Source organism: Aythya fuligula, chromosome 3 (genome assembly GCF_009819795.1).
Source record: "Aythya fuligula isolate bAytFul2 chromosome 3, bAytFul2.pri, whole genome shotgun sequence".
NCBI lineage: Eukaryota > Metazoa > Chordata > Aves > Anseriformes > Anatidae > Aythya > Aythya fuligula.
Genome location: NC_045561.1, coordinates 85,676,594 through 85,700,708, shown reverse-complemented (window position 1 = coordinate 85,700,708; position 24,115 = coordinate 85,676,594). Strand labels below are relative to the sequence as shown.

The following is a 24,115-nucleotide window of genomic DNA, read 5'->3' as shown; positions in this document are numbered from 1 at the left end:
CATGTGCTCACTCTTGGGATTTTTTTCATCAAAAGCTCTGCTCATGATCTCTGCTTATGATATTCAGTTGCAGATGTCAAAATTATAACCTGCTTAAAATCAGGCTGGTGCAGTGCAGTACTGAACAACACAATTGCCGGCACAGAAGGTACTCGCTGTGCCTGTTGCATTTACAAAGAGCTTACAGTGACACCTGCCTTGTCATGCTGTCTTATGATTTTTTGGACTTCTGCTGTAAGGATTATTTTTTCTGTGCTCTTCACTCGTTTGCTGCTTCAGGTTTTTGTCATGAAATGTGGCTCTGATTAATAATTCATGTTTCACTTTTTTTACCACATTATTTCTTGACTATGTATCTGTCTTGTTCAAATTACTGAGGAAAGACAGTCTATCAAGCTTCTAACCATAGATGGAGATATTTTGCTCACTAGCATTTGGTGTTCGATCAATGTTTAGATATCAATGTTAACTTTTGGAGGCCTGTCAAGAAAAACTTTCAGGAAAATATTTTATTCTCAGATAAGTTGTTTAGAAAAATCCATCCCTAGGGCTGCAGTTTTACATTTTTTCTATTTTGCCACTTTCCTTGTGGCTTTTAGCTTATCAAGTCAAAGTCCAAGTTACACACAGAGAGGACCTTAAGACTCAAGTGTGTTTTGCTCAGTGTTTGGTTTCTCTTAACTGTATTAACTTGAAAATAGGAACTTCTCAGATCTAAGGTGGTTCTCATTTTTCACAGAAGTGAAATGACATTAAAAGACAAAGGGTAACAATGCTCTGTTCTTCTGCCAGTTCCCCTGCCTGTCCTTGACTTAAGCAATCCCTTGTAAGCTCCTCCCTGTGCGTTTGGCTGTCTCAGCATTGGCCGTGCCTGCTCTGGGCACTTGAACCAAGACAACTGCATTGGCTTCACCTGCCTGAACTGTCTGAATTTCAGCAGTGCCAATGGGGGCTACCTCTCCCTTAGTTCACCCTTTCCCTGCAATTCCCCTAGGAAAGTATTTACGTGGCGAAACGGCTGTAAGGAGTTGCAGGTTTCTCTTCTCGACCCACATCTGAACACAGCAACACAAAAAACATGCAGTCCTGGTTGCTCATATTTTGGGTTCCCCTGCAGTACTTCTCAGAGATTCCACGTCGCTAGGTAATCCTCTGCTGAACCTTGTTGGTCCAGGTGGCTTTGACTGCACCACATGGCTTTGAAAGTAAACCTGCACAGACTATAGTTGATAGATATGAGAAGCTGAATTTTTGCACATCTTGGTTTCCATATGGTTTCCATTAAGGTTGCCTTATATTTGGATATATTCATTTTGTATATAAATTTTAATCAAAGTGTGGAATTAACTGCATGCATTTAGTTGCAAACTTCTTTGTATGTGGGCAGACCAAGAAATCAGTTCAGTTCCTTTCGACAAAGAGCTCTTACCACGATTTTGGACAGATTTCTTATTTTCAGCTGAACAAATCAGAAAGGAAAAGTTGTTGATCCCATTTTACTGGAAATGTCAGTCATCATCTGAACGCTTGATTTGTTCCCTTTACTATACAATGTGAGATGGATATCAAAAGCCAGATTCTGAATTAGGCTTTTGTGCTTGGACTAGATTATAAACTTTTAAGACTGTTCAAGGTTTTTATTATGCTATGTCTCTGACTGCTTATAGAAATATATCACTGGTGAGGAAAAAAGCAACCATACAAGTACATTATAGATAGTAGCACAGCTTCTTTGATCCTATCTCTCTTACCACCTCACAGCACTATCTAAGGCTTCTATATTGCAGAAAACATAAACAGTATTCTGAATTTTATCTGGTGTTATGTACAGCTTGGTGGAGTAAAATTTGGTATTACAAATTGGCCATAAAATGTATTTTCTTGATTCCTGATTTTAGTTGTCTTTTATGTAATGTAGTAAGTTTAGTAGAGTTAAACAAAGAAAAGATGGTGAGACTTAACAAATGAATATCCCATTTTGTCAAAACCTACTTCAGTTGTCAAGATTGAAAAGCTTTCAATAGGAGTTTGTTACAGTTGCACTTCTCTCTTTTTTTTTTTTTGATATTATGAAAAAATGTAAAAACTTTTTCAGTGAATGAATTCTGAATACCTGTAGTATTGTGGTTATTATTATGTGATTGAAACAAGCCATGCAAAGCAAGCCTTAAGTAATAGCATAAGTTTCTCTCACTTCTGCCTTTGTGTGCATTTTTTCTGTTTTTATTGTTGCAGTATTTAAATCGGGGCTGTACCAGGTACTTTGCTAACAAAGAAACAGACAAGCAGATTTTGCAAAATCGCAAGAGTCCTGAGGTATGTTTTGTATCGTCAGTTAGTTTGTATTAACTAATGCAGAAAGCATTGAAAAGGATTACAGTTTTGCAATGTGGAATGAAATGTTCATTTTACACATCTTTATAGGTCTAAAGAGTTACTGTTAAGGGTTTTGGAATTCAGTCCTAAAAATATATTTCAACATGCATCTTAAAATTCTCAGTGGAACACTATATAAAATTGTCTCATTTTCATTCTTATAATAATTACACTTAACAATTCAGAATGTCTTCAGTGGAAAACAAAAAAAATCAAGACTTTTTGTCATTTTCTTTTTAAATTTTAATACTGTTAGGAATACGTGAGAAGCAGTAGTTGTCTTCCAAAGCTGTTTTGACTGGATTTTTGAAGTGATATTCCAAACTGTTTTCTAAAATATTAGCACAACTTTACTTCCAGAACAAGTAAATCTCCCTCCCTCTGACATACGCCAGAAAGTGGCGTTTCCTGGAGGCAAGTGGAACTTCAGAACATTTTTTTTCTTCTTGTTCTATCTCCTGTTACATTTTTAAAAATAGTGTTATCAGAATTTATATTCTTAAGCCTTTGAGCTTGTTTGCCTGAGGACACTTCAAGAAATTAATCTGAATTGATAGTATATCTGTACTGGAAGTTGTTTAAACACTTCATTGTAATTCCACTCTAATCTCTAATAGAATTTTCATCTATTCATACCTAAAGGAAGAATTTTTCATTTGTATAGCTGGAAGATTTCTCTTTGCTTAAAGAAACCCATACTTATGATTCAATAGCAGGGCAAGTTACATGAGGAATAATATTAAGTTGACTCAAGAGCTTCTCTCCCCCTATGACGATCTTTTACTTTTGAGAACTTGGGTTTGGGATTGTATGTAGCTTGTGCGTAGTTGTGAAGGACAGAAGAGATGCTTCTTTTGCTCAGATCAGCATTGGAAAGTCCACCCCCAGGTTTCTGATGTTTATAATGTCATAATAGGATGCACATAATGCCAATTTCCTTGTCTTTAAGTTCTTTTCTGTAATCAGGGATGATGGAGAGCGAGGTACGGAAGTATAGATACTTAACTCTTCGTGTATAGGCTAAGAGATATTTAGGAGATTTTGCCTCAGTTTGCCTTAAATGAAGATGTGTAGTGAAGTTGGCCATTTATGTAGGCATAAAGTATCAACATTCACTTATTCTTGCTACTCAAAGATGTGGTCACTGATGTGATTTACAATCTGGTGTTCTGTCATAAATATGTCTCTAAAGGGCTTAATTTGGCAGAAATGTTTCTCTAAAACTACAGCATGCTGAAAGAGTAATTCTGAAAATATGTTGGACATTAAATAGTGGAACATATGCTGTAATACATTTATATTGCAGCCATGTCAATTTGAAGGAGCAATAGAGGTTCAAATTTCAATGAAGTAAAAATCTAATCTAGTCACTTAAACAGGAATACATTGTTCAGTTCAAATACATTGTTCATTTTTGAAAATCAGGTGTTAATATTTGCTTTGTCATTTAATGAAAAATATTGTTTATTTTAATAAAAATAGCTGGAATAGTCAATTAATATTTAAATTATTTTTGTGTTTTCCTTATCAGGAAGATGAGGTGATCATTTTACATAATTAAAACACGTAGTTTAATTTTATTGATGTGTTTAAATGTTGTGTGAAGTGAATTTTTCAGATGCATGTGGTGTTTTGTTTTGATAGAATTGTTAGTTTATTTGATGTTAATGAGGCTTCCACTTAAATGAGTAATTCTTAGCTGAAAACATTTTAAAGTAATTGTAAAAGCCTGCATCAATCTATGCATGTTCAGTTAGTCTTTTGATTGCATGCAGATGTTTCACTACTATTTATAACAGTTATTAAAATGACTTTTGATGTATTTAAAATGGAAATTCTGTCAGCAAAATGTTAAATTGATATATTGTAACCTAGCTCCTATTCTTTTAGCCAGTAGAATATTGGCAAACAACTTTACTGTTTCTTTATCACCAGCAAATGTTAACAATCATATTCCTTTATGTAAGTCTGTGTGGATACTCATAGGGAATATGCTTCCAATTCTAATTTGTCCTGTACTCCTTTCCCATGGCCTGTCAAAGCCATTCTGTTACCTTCTTTTAAGGACCTCAGTGGTCTTTCAGTTGCTAGAGGCTAGAAATACTCCTTGGTATATGTACTTCTAAAGCTTCTTTAGCCAAACTTTTCCCTTTCCATTGCTGACCATCCTGTGCTCTCCTGTCCTAAGCTGTCAGACTCTCCAAGTTCTGCTTTCTGAAGGTAGGTTGCAGTCCTAAGGGTCATGCTCTGAAATATAACCAAATTAAAACAAATCAAGATTCTTCCAAAGCCTGTATTGTGTGAAGAGCTCTAATCTCTTTATAATTAGTTTGAGTTTTGCATGCTTTTTAATGCTTTTTGTTATGCTATTCTTGCCTGGAAATAAGTATTTACATTTATTTTTAAAATAACTTACTGATCTTTTTGTTGTTTTTTCATCTTGTTGTTTTATAGTATCTTAAGGCAGGTTCCTTGAAGGACCCACTCTTAGATGATCATGGAGATTTCAACAGAATGTGCACAGCAATGAAGAAGATTGGACTGGATGATGCAGAAAAACTTGATCTTTTTAGAGTAGTGGCTGGTGTCCTTCACCTTGGAAATATTGATTTTGAGGAAGCTGGGAGCACTTCAGGTTAGAAGAAACAAATTGATTTCTGTAAAAAATACTGAAAATGTCTCTTGATTATTACTCTTCATGTGAATTACTGCTTTAGAACACTCCCTTATATTGAAGGGTAATTCAGTCTTTAATCGCCCCATTTTTAAGTCAAGCTTACTTGTTTTAAAGTTGTACACTTCATATGCTCTGAAAGCAAAAAGACTATCACTGAAATTGTTCAAGAAATTGTTAATGTGAATTTTGATATAAAGAGATGTCTTGTGTCCCAAAACTACTTCATTTTTAATAACAACAAAAAAATTGAACTTCTTGCTAATGTCATGAAAACATCTTGAAATTAGAAACTCCATCTGTAGTGAAAGGCAGTATGTTCTTTGGCTTCCCAAAATGTCATGTTAAGCATTTTCAAGAGATGAAGAAAAATTGCAGTAATTTTTTTGGTGAATATAAACTTAATGATTTTAATATGTTAGCTCACAAGAGGAGTTGGTACGAGTGTAGCTGGTACTTACTAGCAGAATGCCTGGGAAGGCTGGTGAAGGGGGAATCAGTATTTTGGGAATAGTTGTTTTTGCCTTACTACTAAAATCAGCCTTTGTAAGTTGAGGACTGTTGTCCATAGATTCCTAAAGAGTTAAGAAACTCCTCATCTGGATTTTCTGGACTTAGTACAAAGATGACTATAGGAGATAAAATAGTCATTCAGATCTTCATCTGTTGTTGCAAGATAAAATGCGATCAGTTCCTCTTAGTCTTACTTCATGCACATATAGCTGTTGTCAAACCTGGTAAAATTTTTAAAAAGGGCAAATCAAAGAACATTTTAAAAGGTGTTTTGAATGAAGAATTAAATGAATATTAGCCTCTTAGGTTCAGTGGCTCCTGATCCAAGCACTGAATTATCACAGAATTGCAGAAACCTTCAGGTGGGAAGGGTTGTCAGGAGGTCTTTCATCCAATATTTCCTGGTCAAAGAAGGGCCGATACTGAATTCAAACCAAATAGTTCAGGGTTGTTCATAGGGATGGGAAAAACTTCAAAGAGAAGATGCTACAACTTCTCTGAGAAATTTGTTTCACTGACTAATTATTGTCACAGTGAAGCTATCATATCAGAACCTCCCCAGTTTCAATTTCTGATCTTGCCATCTTCATGAAGATGACAGAAAATAGGAGGACAATGAGGGTAGAGACGGTTGGTGGCTTCATGGCTTGGTAGTAAGCTGGCAGAGAGCTTCCATACTTGGGCCTTCTGTGAGGTGAGAGTTTGGGGTTGACAAGAATAAGACAAGGTGAAAAAAATGTAAATGTGAGTGCAGAAGGAATTTTAGGAATCCAGCAAACAAGGAGGGGAACTATAAGTGATATGGAAAGTCAGAGGTTAGAGAAAGGAAGCAGACAGCCTTTTTAACACTAGAACAGTTATTTTCATGGAATGTTGAAATTCAAACCCGTATTTCCTGGAGTCAAGTCTTACTTTTTTTTTTTTTTAAATGGTCATAGCAAATTCATGCGTTATTCTGCTCTCACCTTGTAAGTGGGCACACAGGGTGTTCATTGGAACTGCTCCAGAAGTGTATTTCTGTATCAGACACCCTTTAAAGTTTTGTTGCTGCTTCAAATATCTGGGCAACACCAAACAGAAGCAGACTGCTACAGGTTGGTGTTTCAGAGCTTCCAAAATCAATCCACATAAGACTTAATCTTTTGAGCACTCCATCCTTGCTTCTTTTATGTGGCGTCAGTGCAGAGTTATGGAATTCAAGCAATGTTTGACTAGCAGGACCAAGTGTACCTTCCACCTCTTTATCTAGGAAATTGTTTGTCTCATGTGTGTGATGGTGGGAATGCTGGGAGGCAGCTGTGCCAGGCGCTTCTGTGCATAGCAGGGAAGTCTGGAGGATTACAGGAACATTGGCATCCAGCAGCTTGCATCGCTGCAGTTAGTTACTAGGTGTTAGCAATGTTTTTTGCTACTTCTGTGTTTTGGGATGGCTCTTCCATTTAAAAGCAGGTTGTGAACAATGTATGTGTAGAACAATGTTCTAAAAATACAGAATTTTTGAGGCATAGCTTTTGTTTTTTATTTTTTTTTTTTTTTGGGGGGGGGGGGGGAATTAAGTCTTTATCACATCTGTAGCCGCATTTAGTCATTTCATTAGTCACATCTTTAATCTGTGAATACATTTCTAGATGCTAACTTCCATTCCTCTGAAGCTGCTCTGCCAAGATTATTGCAGTTCATTATTTCCTAGGATTTTACATAAAAATTGCAAACCCGCAGCTGTTTCATTAACATTAGGAAGTACGCCTTAAAGCAGATTGGTTTGATATGCCTATGAAATGGGACGATTTAAAGGCAAAACCTATCAATTACAGGTTAGTTGGCATTCTTTGTGGAAACTTCTGAGTGATAGGGAGCCAGAATTTCAAGATCTATATGAAAAAAAAAAAATAATGGAAAGGATTTAAAAGTGATGATACACCGCAGCGTGGCAAAACCTTGCGTGTGGTGCTGTGTATTTCAACATCGGCAAAAAAAAAATAAAATCGGGTAACATCCTTCAGTCACCTCACGGTGAGGGGGGGCGGCGGTTATGGCGGTTGGGCGGCGGTTGGTTAACGGCTGTGGCGGTTGCTCGCAGGGGGCTGCACGCTGAAGGCGCGGAGCCAGACGGCGCTGGAGTGCTGCGCGGCGCTGCTGGGGCTGGACGAGGACGACCTGCGCGGCAGCCTGACCACCCGCGTCATGCTCACCACGGCGGGGGGCGCCAAAGGCACGGTCATCAAGTGAGTCGCAGTAAAAGGAAGCCAGTCAGCCTGTTAAATACGGGATCTGCACAGAAAACTAGCTACGTTACCAGATTTAACAGCTACACCGTTTTGAGGGATGTTAACGCTGTTAATTACAGCCAAAAGCATTTCAGAAGATACTTGGGCGCATCTCTTGTCATGCGGGCTTCACAGCAGTCCCATCAGTGTGGTGTGCTCCTGTGGTATTTAGGTCTGAGATGCTCTAATCAGGGGGAGGAGAGAGCCCCCATCGTCCACCTGCCTGTTTCCACGCTTCTCAAGTGTCAGGGTGATTGGTTTCCCTGTTTGTCACATCTGAGTCTGCTGAAATTGAGTTCCAATTTAAAAAAAAACAACAAACAGCAATCCAGAAATGTGCTGCTGCTTGCTGTCGGTGAACAAATGTTTAACCTTAACTGTGAAGTTAATGTGGTTTCATAGAAACATATAAAATAATGAAACAAGATAAGAGGTGATTGTATTTTTTTTTATAGCTAGACAGAATGAACCACTATTGAAGTAAATAGCAGCCTTAAAAAAGTGTCCCTTTTTTAACAAGCTTACATTTTAACAAGAAGCTATTATCAAAGTAACTTCCTAGGTGATTTTTTTCTATCTGCACATGGAGAACAAATAATCACAAAGAATGCGTTCAGATGTGGGTACTGATGATAACATTTCAATACCATGAAAATTAGGACTTTTCTGAAACTGAGCTTCATGAAAACTCAATTTCACCACAGTTTCCATTTGCTTATGAACAAACTCTGCTTCCACCACAGATTTTCTGCTAGTCTAATCCATCCCGATAGGGATGCTGAATGCTAGCTGAACTGCACGCAACTGAATTGTATGTTTTAACATTTGGTTTTCTAACACTGTCTATTTGATATATGTTGTATTTTTTTTTTATTTCTGCGGTTGAGGAAAACTTATCAAACTAAATTTGGGCTAAACAGTTTTGAGCAAATTAAAAGCTCTGTGTTTAGTTGAATGCATTGATTTTTTAATTAGGAAACTAATTAACATCCACTCATTGGAAGAATGCACAGGAGCTTCATATCGATTGTAGGGAAACAATCAGATTGTTTTGGGCTGACTGAATCAGAAATGTAGCTTTCTGCATGTTTTACCGGAAAGTTTAATATATGAAAGTCGTTGTTAATTAAGTGTATTAATGTGGCTTATGTAAGTTTCTTGCATATTTTATCTCTTGAAATTACCCCCTATTATTTAAAACAGATACTTCATGCTGTAAAACAAATATTTGTTAACAGTTCATAAACTTGTGGACTTGTAAACCGGGTACATCAGTTACAGCTGACTGATAAAACCTTGGTATATATTGTCAGTGGGTCCAGTAAAAGTGATGTATGTGAGTTAATACACCTAGTTTATGTCAAATTTATGAGGGGGAAAATTGGTCTTGGAGCACTTGAGAGCTTTGGCTGTTTCAGTCCTCAATTGGTGGAATAGACTTGGCGTAATGAAGGTTTCCAGTGGTCAGGAGCTGTGCAAGAGAAGTAATCTTCATCATAAATTATAAGAAAACAAGGGCGGTGGAATTGTGTTCAGTGCCCACTGCCTTATCTCCAGGGTGCAACTGATCTTCCTGGCTGCTTTTGGACATAGTAAACCATTGGTGACAACCTGCACTGTTTGGATCTCATGTTTTCTAGGGGAACACAGAGGCTCTTCTGAAGTAATTCATATTCAAGAGGAGTCTTAAGTTTATGGGCTGTTGTTCTGGTAAATGCATTATTACCAAATAGCTGACCATGAGGTTTATTTCTAGATAGAGCAAACAGATATATTTTTTTTTTCTTTGGTTGTGTGCCTTTTTCTATACTTGGAAAGAAGAGACATGCAAGAGTTAAAACTTAACAGTGATTACCACTGAAAAAGTTGCAGTTGCAAATGATAAATAGAACAGCAAGGTCTTTGATACCTTAATCCAGCAGAAACTTTGTCAGTATGTCAGTATTACGGATAAAGTTACAGCAGACATATATCCTACAAGACAGATGGAACTCATATTAACACATGGTGGAATGAGATTGAAAGTTTGTAACTTTTTTTTTTTTTTTTTTTAACTTAATTCAGCCTGTGATCCACTGTAACTGCTGATGTATTTACATTTTTGAATCCTCCTAAGTATATTACCACACGTTTTTCTTTACCAAAATCTGCCTTGTGGATTTTTAGATCATGTCTTCAGTTTGTAAAAATAGTTTATGCTAATCACATTTCTGAGATTTCCTGCTTTTGTTCTTAGTTCAGTATTACCAGACTGTTTTTATGAACATACTCATAATTTCTCCATCCAGATTAATGAAAGTGTTAACTAGAAGCAGAAGGGTTTAGAACAAAACACGTCCGTGTCAGATTCAGATGGCACCCAGCTGGAATTGCTCTCTGTGAACTATTGACTCAGTCTCTGAGAATAGATTGGTTTTGGCTTTTGTATGCATAACATGGAGATAAACCGTGTCTGTATAGTTTTCTTTTGAGAATGTTTGGTGAGACGTATCAAGGCCTAAAACAAAGGCACATGGTGCTTCCCTTTCACCACTTCTCAAGTGACCCTGTCAAGCAAGGTTTCTTAACAACTTGTCTCAAACTGATTCTTGGCTTTTTACTATCTGGTTGCATCTGAGAAGATTACACATGGCTCTGACTTGCTCTGTTCCATATCCATATATATAATTTTTGCTACAGCTTCAAGTTCACCTTGGAATATGACTGTAAAGATTTTCTGTTCAGCATATTCATCCTGATAGTCTGCAAACACAAGTAGCTGTGTTTTTGTGTCAGCAGATCTTACTTTTCCCCATTGTTTTATTTTGTGGGTGGCAGTAAAGGATTCAGAGGACTCCCTACACCAAAGGATAAATGTATTAAGCCCCTTTCCCTAGCCTTTTCTGAACTTGTGCTGCTAAAAGCAAACATATGCTAATAAATGCACAGTTGTGTCTTCTTCCCATGTGGCTTACTGCATGCACAAGGAAAGTGGATTGGACTCTTAGTTATTTATTAAATAGACACCAGGTTTTGCTACGGCAGTGTGGTTTAGAAACAATCTGATTGCTATTAATATTAGAGTTTTGACAAGTACATTGTTTTATTTTGTTTCGTCACCCCAAAGAGCTACTCATTTCTTTCTTTCTTTCTTAGGGCCTTTTTGTGTGGAAGCAGATCATGTGAGTTCTAGTAGGTCACAATGAATAAATAGCTCAGCTGAAATCGCTGTGCTCAGAGTATAACAAAGGCTTTGTTCAGCTGGGGACAATGGAGCCAACAAGGAACAGTAGGAGAGTGATGCTAAATGCTATCTCCGGGGATTTTATTAAATACTAATGTGCAGTGGCCTGCCAGGGAGACTTGACAGCTGCGCTACATTTCTGTGTCCTTATTCGTCTCCCCCCCAAAAACATAATAATCACCTTGTTGGCTGATGTCTTTGCTGTGATGTAAAGTGTATTTACAGAGAGAAATAATGTGTTTGTATTCAAAGTCCAGTACACCTCTTAAGCTGTAAATGCACTGTGCTAGCTTCACTCTTTTGAAACCCGGAGGCTTTCCAACAGATATCCATCATCACGAAGTGGATCATTTTACACTGTGAAACATTTAACCGACATCATCTCAAGTCTTCTTCCTATTTTTGAAGTAGCACATTTTCTACCAAAATGCATTTTTAGTGATAGTACCAAAGTATTCTTTAGTAAAGTAAGCCTCTCATTAGGTAGGCTTATTTCATCCAGGCCATTTTAGTTGTGAAGCAGTAATCAAACTGAAAGGAAGTGGCTTCTGGATATCATTTCACCTGCTCTCTCTCCCCCAGCTGTTGATAACTATGGGCAAATTACAGATATTTAATTGTAATTTATGTGGTCTGGGTAAGTAAACTGAATGATGTTAAATATTGGAAAATGTTTGAGGACTGTGTGGAATTGTCCCAGCCCATGAGAGAGCTTTCCTGTAGGCCTCAGACTCTGTGAATCATTGGGAACTGTACTGAAGAAATTAGTATGAAAACCAAGCAAGGCTTTCTTTGTTGCTGCCTTAACAATGGCTAGAAAATTGAAATAATTTCTTCCCTCTTTACGAATAGGTGATGGATAGAGGGAGAAGGGGGAGAAGGTGAAATGGAGGAAGGGAAATAATTCTCTTCAGACAAGAAACAGGAGAAGAGAGACTTGGTGAGCAGAGTAGGGGAAGGAAGGATCACAGGAAGGAAAAAGCCCATGAGAAGGAAGTCACTCATTCTGAGAGGCAGTTCTGTAGTAGCGCTCTTTGGTATCTATGGAGTCAGTGAAACTGCAGCATTGTTTTGTGGTTCTGTGCTTCTTCAGCTGTGCAAAAAGCATTGCTGGGTTATAGTTTCTGCTGCATCCTGTGATAATTTAAAATAGGGTTTTGAGCAGTCTGTGGAATTCTACTTAACGATGGTAGAATTTGATAGTTTTAAAGAATAGGGTCATTTTAGTAAGTACATGCTCTAGGAGTTTGCAATGTTGTTTAATGTAATTTAAAGAAATGAAAGCATAAATGATTTTAGTGTATTCTGTTATGCAATAGGCCTGCGGCTGACACGTGGGCATTAGCATTCTGATCTCTTAAACGTATCAGAATGGAATGTAAAGGTATCTTCCTGCTATTTATAAGATAAGATTTCTGTCAGTACTTGTTACCCTAAGATAAGTCAGGAGATCCTTAGTGGAAGACAAGATTGTGTGTTAAAGCTAATTACTATCTAATGTAATCTAGCTGTAGGTGTCCTTAGTGAACAGAGTCTCTGGTTCCCTGACTTAGCAGTCACAATAGAAAGTGATCTCTATCAGTCTCACATTTCTGTATCTGGCGTATCATCTTTGAAAAATACAGAAATAGTAATCATGAGGTAGCTTGGTGCTTGGGCATCCTGGGAAGTTGAGGAAATGATGCAACATGGGTAAGCTGCGTAGTGTTAGTTTTCCCTTGCTGATTTGCCAGTTCTGTGTGCTCCTGTGTGAAGGAAGCTGCCTGGAGGGGGCGACAGAGCAGTTCTCTGGACGTGGCACCTTGAACCTCGTACACCTTGTGCATGGGGCTTGCTGAACAGTTCATATGAGTTATTTCTTACATGTAGATTCTTGCATATTTGAAAAGTTCCATAGCTGGTTATCCACCGCCTTAGCTAAACAGGCTGACCTTTGGTTCAATATTGAGTGTTGTTATAGCTGTAGTCATCCAAGGGTACGAGGCTCGTTATGGGGAGAAGTGAAACAGGGAGGTACCTGGGGAGAAACACTTTGTTTTATGAAGCCGACTGACTAGAAAAAGCAGAAGAGCTCTTGGCATACAGCTGAAGCCATCATCTTGTAGTCTTCAAGACAAAGAGGGCTGCTGTGATGACAATCTTGACGTTCCTTCCTGCAAATTCTATCAGTTAGCAAAGGCACTCTCCCTAAAAAATCTCTTCTTTTGATTTACTTTAACATTGGATATGTCAGAATGTCATAATACAGTGTTGTGCAAAAACTTTGGGTACCCATATTTATTAGAAATTTTAGGCCTTCTTTCCATGAATGAAGTTTTTATACTGTCAGGATTTCAAACTTTTTTTTTTGACATGTAAAAATCCTTTGGAGAGTTTTTGATCTTTCTCAGTCTGATTGTGTTCTGGTTTAATTCTGTTCAGGTTGTTGGGAATTCTTGTTTTGAGTACTTTGGTAACATGGTTAGGATGTAAGTACAATTTGCAATCATACCATAACGCTATAACTTCATTTTTCATATTTCTCTCATTTATTTCTTAAAAAATTCCATAAAGTTTTTTCCTTCTATTAATTGTCTTATTCTGAAGACTTCTACAAGTACTTCCTGAGCTGCATAGAGTAAAAGAGTTTTTATTTTTTTGGTACGCCTGTCTGTTGTTCTGAAACCTATTTAAAAGCAAGTCTTGTGGAATGTATTTATTCAGGAAGTAAAGTAGGTAAATGTGCTTGCTTTTAAGCATATGCATTTAGGCAAGTCACTGTCATACTGACTTCATGGAATAGGTAAATACATATATGTATAGCTAGAGTATGTGTTTATATTTCTGATATTCCCACAGTTCTTTGTCATGCATTTAATAGTCTTTAAACTTGTGACTTAAAAAAACAAAAACACAAAAACTGTAGACAGTGATAACTGCTAAATTGCAGTGTAAATGTAAACTTACAATAAATTGTCATAATATAGAATAAAGGGATGGAAAAAGGTAAATTCTCACTGTTTTTCTAGTGTTAGAAAAAAATCCTCCTATATGGGATCGCATCTATGTTTTGCAATGAGATTGCATGCCCTGTCTGTGCATTTTTTTCTGTTTTTGTTACTGATTATTTTACAGTCCTATAGTTTCAATTATAGCCTTTATGAAAACATGGGGTCAAAGATGTCATAGGAAAATTGAACTATAGCTTTCATTGTAATAAGCAGCTCATAATAAATAGTTGAAATGTTTTTGTTGATAAGAATATGTATTTCAAATGTCTTTCTCTGGCTATTTTCAATATAGCTTCTATTAAACGAATGAGAAAGAAGTAATCTGTATCTTATTGCTAATGAGGATAGTGAAACATTATTTTTTTTTACAGAGAATATAGTGAGTCTAACTGAGCAAGATTGTTTCTTGGCACCTAAGTTTACAGCCCAGCCTTTTTGTGTCCTGACTTACAAAGATGGGAAAGGTTCTTTTTAAGTTTACAGCCTAATCTCAGTATTTTCAAGTGAGAAATTCTGAAACGTAAGATCTCTCCTTTATTTATTTATTTTTAATAGGGTACCCTTGAAAGTAGAACAAGCAAACAATGCCCGCGATGCCTTGGCTAAAACGGTGTATAGTCATCTCTTTGACCATGTGGTGAACAGGGTAAACCAGTGTTTTCCATTTGAGACTTCTTCTTTCTTCATTGGAGTTCTAGATATAGCTGGTTTTGGTAAGTATTCTTAACAAATAAAATATTTTTTTTTCTAGTAATCTGTTATTACCACTGTAATAATACACACGTGTGGTTTCATTGTATGAGACCTAGCTTTGGTTTGCTGCCAGATATAGCTGTCTGTTATTTGTCATAGAAATATAATCTGCCACAGCATTTTTTTCTCTGTCTGACATGCAACTTGAAAATCTGTAACAGCTTTTATTTTATTGAAAGAAACACACATATATCAAAAAACATTAGCACCATTAAACTTCTCTTACTTATCATAATAAGTAAGAATAAGCTGGAGAAGAGGAGGCTCAGGGGTGACCTTATTGCTCTTTACAGATACCTTAAAGGAGGCTGTAGTGAGGTGGGGGTTGGTCTGTTCTCCCACGTGCCTGGTGACAGGACGAGGGGGAATGGGCTAAAGTTGCACCAGGGGAGTTTTAGGTTAGATGTTAGGAAGAACTTCTTTACTGAAAGGGTTGTTAGACATTGGAACAGGCTGCCCAGGGAAGTGGTGGAGTCACCATCCCTGGAAGTCTTTAAAAGACGTTTAGACGTAGAGCTTAGGGATATGGTTTAGTGGGGACTGTTAGTGTTAAGTCAGAGGTTGGACTTGATGATCTTGAGGTCTCTTCCAACCTAGAAATTCTGTGATTCTGTGATTCTATAATGTAATTGTTGGAATGCTGGTTTATCACATAAGTTTAACTTCTATTTTTCAGAATACTTTGAACACAACAGTTTTGAACAATTCTGTATCAACTACTGTAATGAAAAACTGCAGCAATTTTTTAATGAAAGAATTCTGAAAGAGGTATGTTGTATTGCTAAATTTGATTTTTTTTTTTTTTTCAGTAAAAAGATACTAAAGGTAACATTATTTTCCATAAGGTTGCTCATTATGCTCATATTAAAAAAATTAGTCAACCACAAGTGGTCTTGCTGTGTGATGTGATTGTGCTAGAAAAGAACATGACTTTTCAAAAAGATACATCTTCCTTTCTTCTTAAAAAAAAAAAAAAAAAACAATGAAGAATTCTTACTCTAAATATCATTCATTAAAATGGGGTATCCAAATATCAGGCAATATATTGTACATAATTGGAGTATCTAAAAGCATTGGTATATCATTAAGGAGGTGAGGTTGGAATATATTAAGTTGCACAAGGGAATTCTAAAATGTGTGTTCGTTCTTGCCCAGTTTCAGTGGGTAAAAAAATATGGGTGAATCATAGTTTTTATTTTACTATTATTCCTTATTTTTCCTTTTAAAGGAACAAGAACTTTACCAGAAAGAAGGCCTGGGGGTTAATGAAGTGCGCTATGTAGATAATCAGGACTGTATAGGTATGTACTTTTGAAATGTCAAGCTATTCATTAGCGACTTGGAGAAAAAAACTTAAACTACTTTAAGCAGTTAGAGGCAAAATAATAAGTAGTGCTAGTAATTTCATGCTTTTAATGACTGTTGAAACCTTGTGATTTCTTTCATTTTTTTTTCTAAATTCCATTTCCAGTTGGTAATGGATCCACGTTGTCCTACAGTGTGTTATAAGTGCAGGTGGGACTTGTGAATTTCTTGGCATTTTCATAGAAAACTAATCAGAATGTCTAAATATAACAAGAGAAATAAAAAGAAGGGTGTGGGGGTGTCTGAGGGAAAAAGTTCCATTATTTTAAACACCCACCCACCCTTTTTGTTTGTGTGAGCCAATTGGCAAAGAAGCAAAATGAATTACAGGCAATAGGCTGTAGAGATTCCTGCTGCTGTTAGGTTTGCACAGACTGATAGGCCAAGGGCTTACTTGTTTTATGTTCAACTTGTGTTCTCCAAATTGGTGTATTATGAACAGAATTTGACCTTGCTTTTGCATTTACAGCAATTTATTCATGGTAACTAGTCAGTAAGTTCTGGCTGGATTGAGGATTCATAGTGTCAGAATTCAACATCTGTTGCAAAATGTCTGCTGCTCTGAGTTTCTGTAGCTCTGCTGAAGAAGTGTTCACGTTGTTGGATAGGACTATGCAATTGGTAACTCTGACTTAACTAAAGATGATAGCTCTTGTCAATCAGGGCTCTTAGCCATCTCGTGAAAAAGCAATAGAAAAGTATCTGAAAGGGGGAATAAAAACATAGCAACAGAAAACGGATTTCTATGAATGCAAACCATACCTCTTCTGGTGATTTACTGAAGCATGTGCGTGAGCCTGTTACCCAAAACGTTCTCATATAGAGACCATCATGTTTCTGTAAAAAGTGTTGTTCCCCCTGCCATCCCATACCTGTTTGTTTTGAAACAAAATCTCAGAATCAAAAAGGGTTCCCTGATGCCTATTTAAAGAGGTCTCTCTCTGACTCATAGTGGGAAAAGGGGTCAGGTTGTAAAGACTGTAGACGAGTTGTCTTTTACCAGCCATAGAAATGGCGTGAGCAGCTTACATAAGCATACAAGTAGTAGTCCCTAAGCCATGACCCCTTTTACTATTCCATGTGACACTCCACCACAGATTTTACACGTTTCTTCATTGTATGAGGTATTCTTAGGTAAGGTAGTAAAATCATGGCCTGATTAAACCATTTAAGCCTTTTTTTCTGTTCTTGAGTAGTCAGGAGAAAAGGATTTTCTACTGCTTTTAGAAGTGAGTGACAAAAATAATGTTGCTTTCTGTAGAAATATGATTTTGCTTTAAGGCGTCGGGCCAGGCCATTGACAGCAGTTACCTGAAACAAGCAATTGTCTATTAAATCAACAATTAAAATTTATAGAATTAATTTACAGTGACTTTCTGTGTTAACAGCTTTCCCAAGATAGTTATACAAAACTAGATCAGTAGCACTTTACACTTTTAATGTTCAATTCTGGTATGTGATTATGTATTTAATTTTTGTGTTTTGTTATTTTTAATAGATTTGATTGAAGCAAAATTAATAGGTGTGCTGGATATTTTGGATGAAGAAAATCGTCTTCCCCAGCCAAGCGACCAGCATTTTACTTCAGTTGTGCACCAAAAACACAAGGACCATTTCAGACTCTCTGTAGGTTTATTTGTGTTGGCTGTCTTTTTTTTTAATAAAACAGTTCTTGGAACTGTTGATAGTAACACTGAATTTAATGAAAACCTTTTCTAAGAAATCTCATACCATACCTGTTTGTCTGATCTGTATGCTTTTGTTAAGGACAAGTTCAGTTATTAGGTTTGTTTTGAAAAGTTCACTAAAGGCTTGTTAAGTCTTCTAGCAATTCTAATATCCTGTTGAAAGTATAGCCATATTCTTCACTTCTCTTTGAAGACTATTAGTGTGTAGAGCATGAAAAGGAAAAAAAAAAAAACACAAACATTTTAATTTAGTTTATTTCATATCAGATTAGCTATTTTGTGAATTTCCAAAACTGCTTGCTTTGGAGAATATTTCACTTGCGTGAAGTATCTAGCTAACACTTCAGCAATTAAAGTACGTAACACACCAGGTGAATTTATTTGTCATTAATGCTTTAACATACAGCACTCTGTGGAAGGTTAATGAAAACCATTGCAACTTTTATACATGACTTCTGTTGAAATACAAAACAAACAATCAAACAAAATCCCTGCTGAAAAAATGCAAGCAAAAGGAGCCAAATAAAATTGCCATCTGCTTACTTTTCTTAAAGTTTCCTCTTAAGCTTGTTTAATTAGGTTCCTGTGCAATGAGACATTCTTGTCAGTATGTATATGATCAACAAGGTGGTTGCCTTTTAAAAACGTTTTAAGCTTCTATCTAATCCTATTTATATGACAAGGCTATTTGTCAGCTTGTCATCAGCTGTGCAATAAATGGAATAGAAATTGTTGACAAAAGGCAAAAAGAAAGTCAGCTAGGTAGACTTAGCAATCCTGGACAATTTTATTTTGAAGGGTGTGAATGAGAATGAAAATAGGTTTTTCAAATATCCTGGTTTGAATTGAAATAGTAGTGGTCTTCACAACTGTATTGCAGGCAATGTCACTTTCAACATCCTGGCAAAATCATGGTGATGTCCTAGGAATACATTTTTTTCACCCTCCAATGTAATTCTTCTTTGTAATTCAAATTTTTATTTCCAGATCCCTAGAAAGTCTAAACTGGCTGTTCACAGAAATATCAGAGATGATGAAGGCTTTATTATCCGGCATTTTGCGGGAGCAGTATGCTATGAGACGGTAATGTTACTTAAGTGAAAAAAGTCAGCTGTTTCTGTTACACTTTATAATATGCTTTTCAGTGTATGTTGCTAAAAACAACAAGAACAAAACTTGTTAATTGGAAGAGAAATGGCAAAGTTGATATGTTTTAACTTCAAAAGTTAGACAGAATTGATGTTTTAATTTCTTTTAACTTCTCAGATGACAGACTTCTGTTGACATATTTGGTGTAAGCGTCAAATCTGTAGGTAACAATGTCAACATTAAAGATATTGAGCCACAGTCTGCTACAAATCGTATGTCAACAGAGGTCTGCATCTGCAGCAGGGGAATATACCACATAACACAGAAGTGTTACTAGACTTAAGCACAACTTTTCAGAAGCATGCTTGTTCTTCTATGCAATGTCAGTTTATTGTGTTAAAACTCACATTTTATACTTTTTCTTTTCCATTTCTACTGTTGGTAGAAATGTAAGAATATGAAATATCTAAAATTGTTACCCTCAACTACATGCTGAATGCTTGTACTTTTTTATGACTCTTAATCATACAAAAAATATTGAAACAGTCTTACTAGGGCAACATCTACATCTACGAGGGCAACATCTACTAGGGCAACACAATTTTTGAAAAAAAAAAAATTAAATAAAAAAATGTGAGGATAAAGGATAAATGAAAGATCCATAACACTTTATTGTTCTCATTGGATACTCCAGTGTGTAAAAGAGAAGCTAATTCCAAAGATGTGTTTTGTCATTTGAAAATGCAGACTTTCAGGGTGTGTGCTTACTTCAAAGTACTCCATGAATAACAATGATTGCTATAGTGTTTTGAGATAGATGCATTCTGTAGATAATTTAAAAAAAAAAAAAAAAAAAAGAAAGCTGAAGTCTGTGTATTATAAAAACCAAAGTCACACACAGATTCAATATCAAAATAACACATAACATTGGAATGCATTTATGTTCACATGGTCTGTGTTTACTGTTTACCTCCTCATCCTATGTTAATACCTTACGGTTTCTTCAGGAACAGAGCCAGATATTTGCACATATATGCTCTCTGAGCTAACCAGGTATGAGGCAGCTTTGGTCCAGAAGCCATGCTAACATGCTTGACTTCATTTATTCCCTTCTTCAGAGTGTCTGACTTAGTTTGGGCCTTAGCTGGACTACAGTTGCCTTGTATGTTCATAGTTTCTTTCTCGTTGGTCTCGTGGCAGCTTTCACAAGCTAATTTCTGCTGGGGGCATTCAACTGTCTGCATTTATGTTCCTGTTGTGTTCTCATAGTCCAAGGGAATTTGGGAGGCCTGTGTTTGTCCTTTGACCCATCACCTTTAAATCCTTTTATGGGATGTGTTGGCAAATTCATATTTTCTCAATCAAATTAAATTTGCCTTCTTCTGTTCATAAATGTCAATGCAACTATTGAATGTGCACCACAAATTCTTGATAGAGAATTTTGTTAGTGTGAAATTGGATACAAGTGTCTTGATCTTTGAGTTTCAGTTTAATACACAGCTCTTAACGTTTAAAAGTGAGTCAATTTAAATAAAACAGAGGCATAGGGCTTGTAGGAAGGGACGATACCTTTGGTTAAATCAACCAAACCAACTTCCATGGTTGCAGTACTACTAAGATAACTGTTTTTAATTACATTTTCCTGACTTTAGTTCCACCAGTTAAAGTGTGCATGCTAATTCCTATTTCACAACAGATCTTAGGTCTTCGCTGCTTGTCATATTATTTAAGCGTCTCAGAACTAGCAAATTGATGCCCCACCATGGAGGTGTTCAAGGCCAGGCTGGATGGGGCATTGGCCAACCTGATCTTGTGGGTGGCATCCCTGCCTATGGAAGGGGTGTTGGAATTAGATGATCTTTAAGGTCCCTTCCAACCCAAGCCATTCTATGATATGCTGAGTACTGGAAGTGGAAACGAGTGTAACCACTGACAAAAGCACAACTGGTCTTGTAACAGGTGCTAAACCTTACCTTGGATATTGTAGGAATTATGAAACACTTCAAATTTAACAATATCTTTCCTGTCTGTCATTAATGTTTTGTATGTCCAGATGAAAAGTTTGAAGTAACATGAAAATATTTATCCTACATATTGTTGCTGATCTTTGAATAAAGTGTGGAATTCAGCTTTTCTTTAATTTTAACTTAATTTTTACTTAAGTAATTGGATCAGTGAAATAAGTGTGCTATTATTTCTTGGCTTTTCTTTTCAGACACAATTTGTGGAAAAAAATAATGATGCTTTACACATGTCCCTTGAATCTCTCATATGTGAATCCAAGGACAAGTTTGTTCGACAGCTGTTTGAATCTAACACTAACAACAACAAGGATCCCAAACAAAAAGCTGGAAAACTTAGTTTCATCAGTGTGGGAAACAAATTCAAGGTAACATAACATAGCAAATAGTCTATTTTCTTGTAATATATGCCATTTCTAAGTTACTTGAAATAAGTAGAACTTAAGGACGGGAGAACTAGTGGTTACTTGACATTCATGCAGCAAAAATGTTGTTAAATAATGTTTTTTTCTTCTAAATTGTAAGAAACCAGTATATTCAACTGTGCTATACATTTCTGTCGAAATATGCTTGATAATTGTTTTTACTGAGATTATGCAGGAATTCATAAATCAGGATTTTGCAAAGCCACGTGGAAGTCTTTTATTTAAAAGGTTTAATCTCTTGATCTGAATTTGAATTCTGTAGACTTTCAGGAGTTCTAAATATGACAAAAGGTGTTCTTCCATCCTATCTTAATTTTGTACCGTATAAGAGGTATCAATTAGTTGCAGTTTACCATTCTCAAAATTCAACACTTAACCTAACCACTGTTTTTCCTCTTAAAAATATCAATAGTCATGGCTTTCACAGAAATACGTTCATTGTGCTGAATATTTCCTTTCTCAATACCTGAATCTGATGCTTCTCCTCATTTTTTCCTTTCTTCTGCTTGTTGTAAAGCTGACCTTCAAACCTTGTCTTCTCCAAACGTTTTCTGCATCCTTTTCTCATTCAGCAGTTTTATTTTAGCTGGACTATTCCAGCTCAGGATGGCTAGAAAAAGAACTATAGGGGAATTAAGAGAGGAAAAGCAGGCACAACCATGGGCTGCAGGTAACTTTTTCAATCTCATGGATTTACTGTTGATAGAGCTGCTGCAATTTCAGTAAGAGCTCTTCTCAACACATCTGGGCCAGATCCAATGAAGGATTTACATGCCTTCAAATTAAGTGCTGTGACATTTTTGGTATGTTACCTTGCCTAAGGCACCTAAAACCCCAATTCACATGTCTAGACCCTTTATGCAGTCCCTGGTGAAAGCAAGTACCTTAGAGAATTCCACGATCTCCAAGTAGAGTGGGGTCTAGCCAATAGCAAAAGTTTCTGCATTTCTACTCCATGTTAAGGTTATGTGCTAAATTAGGACTGCAAGATAAATTCCTTCTTGCATAAGTGTATCCTGTGGCTTAGTGTTCTGTAAAAATGCAAAGGCTGGAAGAAAGGGAAGGATATAGTGCCAGCACTTTCTTTTTGTATAGCAACTGTATTCTGATTCTGGTCTATACTGTATTCAGTGTTTTAACTCTAAGCGTTATGACCCTTGGCACTAAGTTATTGCTCGATCTGACAGAGGGAATTCCTCATACCCTTTTGGAGATGCGCTGTTATGTAGCCAAAAATAAAATTTGTTCGGGCAGGAAGCATAAGAGAGATGGTCTGACTTGTAAAGTAGTGTTTCTGGAATTTAGCTGGGAATTGGCCATTCTGCTGTCTTGAGTTTTGCTTTGATAATTATTTCCTCCTCCTCCTTATTATATAGCAGTTGTAGAATTAAGCTGTAGCGATTGGTCTAATATAAAATGCATGAACAGAGGATAGAATGAAAAATGGAATTACATGCAGATATGTGACCTCTTGGGCAAGCCCTGCAACCGTGGAGGTGAAGCTGAGATCCGTTGTTTTTTATAATTGTATTTTCAAAATGAAAGCAACTGGGATCTTTTGAGATAATTTCCACTTTCTTCCATCTGGTTGTTTAGTTCCTCTTGGGTTTAGCATTCCATGTGCAGTAAATGTGGAAATGTGAAAGATACAGTTGTCCAAGAAGGGTTAAGTAAAAAGGGAGGCATTTCAAAAGTTAAGCAGCAATTGAGTGGGAACATTTTGGATTGTATTTTGGACTTCGGTGTTCACCTCTGCACCTAGAACATGACTAGAAGTCCTTTTTGGATCTGGCCCATCAATCTATAGTTCTTTCAGTGTTTTCAACTTTCATGGCATTTTGAATGTATGTGTTAATTTCAGTAATTCATTTAGTGTTACATTCCTAGACACAACATGTACTATTGATGAGCACTAATACCCTTGAAAATTTCAATTTAAATGCTGTCAAAATACTTTGTTATTTGAGTAGAAATTTAATCTCTTTAAGAATAAGAATTCTCAACCTGTCAATATGTCAGTCGGTCTTAAATTCTTCTAATTACATCAATTATTAGGTGATGCAGGGAGTTGTTTTTACAAAGCCCTTCACACGTTCCATCCTTACAACTAATTAAAATTTATTTACATAAACCAGTTGAGGAAATGAAGATGAATTAGTTCATCAGATCTACACAAGAGTCTTTGGGATAGTTTTACCTTAATGTAGTAATGATGGATTAAATTGTGATAATTCAAAGAGCAATACTTTTAGCAATATGCCTTATTCATACGATCATTAGTGAAATTTACCTGAGAGAGTCTCTTATTTCTTGTCAAGTTATGACTATAAAGAAGGGGCATTTTTCCTCTAGCAGAACCATATTTTGTTGATGGAAATTAGGTTTTCATCTCCAAGATAAAGCATTTCTTACTTAAGAAAAGATAAAAGTTGTATTCAAAGTAGATGCAAACTGTATGTGAGATCCGAGCAGGAGGTTATCAATGTTTGTCATACTTCTTGTCGAACTCCTTCTGTCTTTCTAACTATATCCACGAAACATAAAAAATACAATTGCGTCTACTGGTAGGAAGACCGACAGCTGTAGGTGATTCATATTGCTGATACAAATCTGTTTGCCTGTACTGTAAGGTAGTTGAAAGATCTGGTTTAAAAAAAAATCAAAAGTAAGATCCTTTCCATCTTGGGCCAGTACAGAAAATATATAGTATGATAGGACATTCAGAATTTTG

The 24,115-nt window shown here is 36.4% G+C and overlaps 1 protein-coding gene across 8 annotated transcripts in view; it reads left to right on the top strand.

Moving 5' to 3' along the window:
• MYO6 (myosin VI) overlaps positions 1-24,115 on the top strand; it is a 104,613-nt gene that overhangs the window by 50,505 nt on the left and 29,993 nt on the right. For all 8 annotated transcript variants that reach the window (XM_032184196.1, XM_032184195.1, XM_032184194.1 and 5 more), the window contains exons 10-18: positions 2,236-2,316; positions 4,831-5,011; positions 7,644-7,788; positions 14,599-14,756; positions 15,473-15,564; positions 16,025-16,097; positions 17,660-17,787; positions 18,837-18,932; positions 21,154-21,327. In XM_032184196.1, the coding sequence (XP_032040087.1) occupies positions 2,236-2,316; positions 4,831-5,011; positions 7,644-7,788; positions 14,599-14,756; positions 15,473-15,564; positions 16,025-16,097; positions 17,660-17,787; positions 18,837-18,932; positions 21,154-21,327 (1,128 nt within the window). The remainder of the gene's footprint in view (positions 1-2,235; positions 2,317-4,830; positions 5,012-7,643; positions 7,789-14,598; positions 14,757-15,472; positions 15,565-16,024; positions 16,098-17,659; positions 17,788-18,836; positions 18,933-21,153; positions 21,328-24,115) is intronic.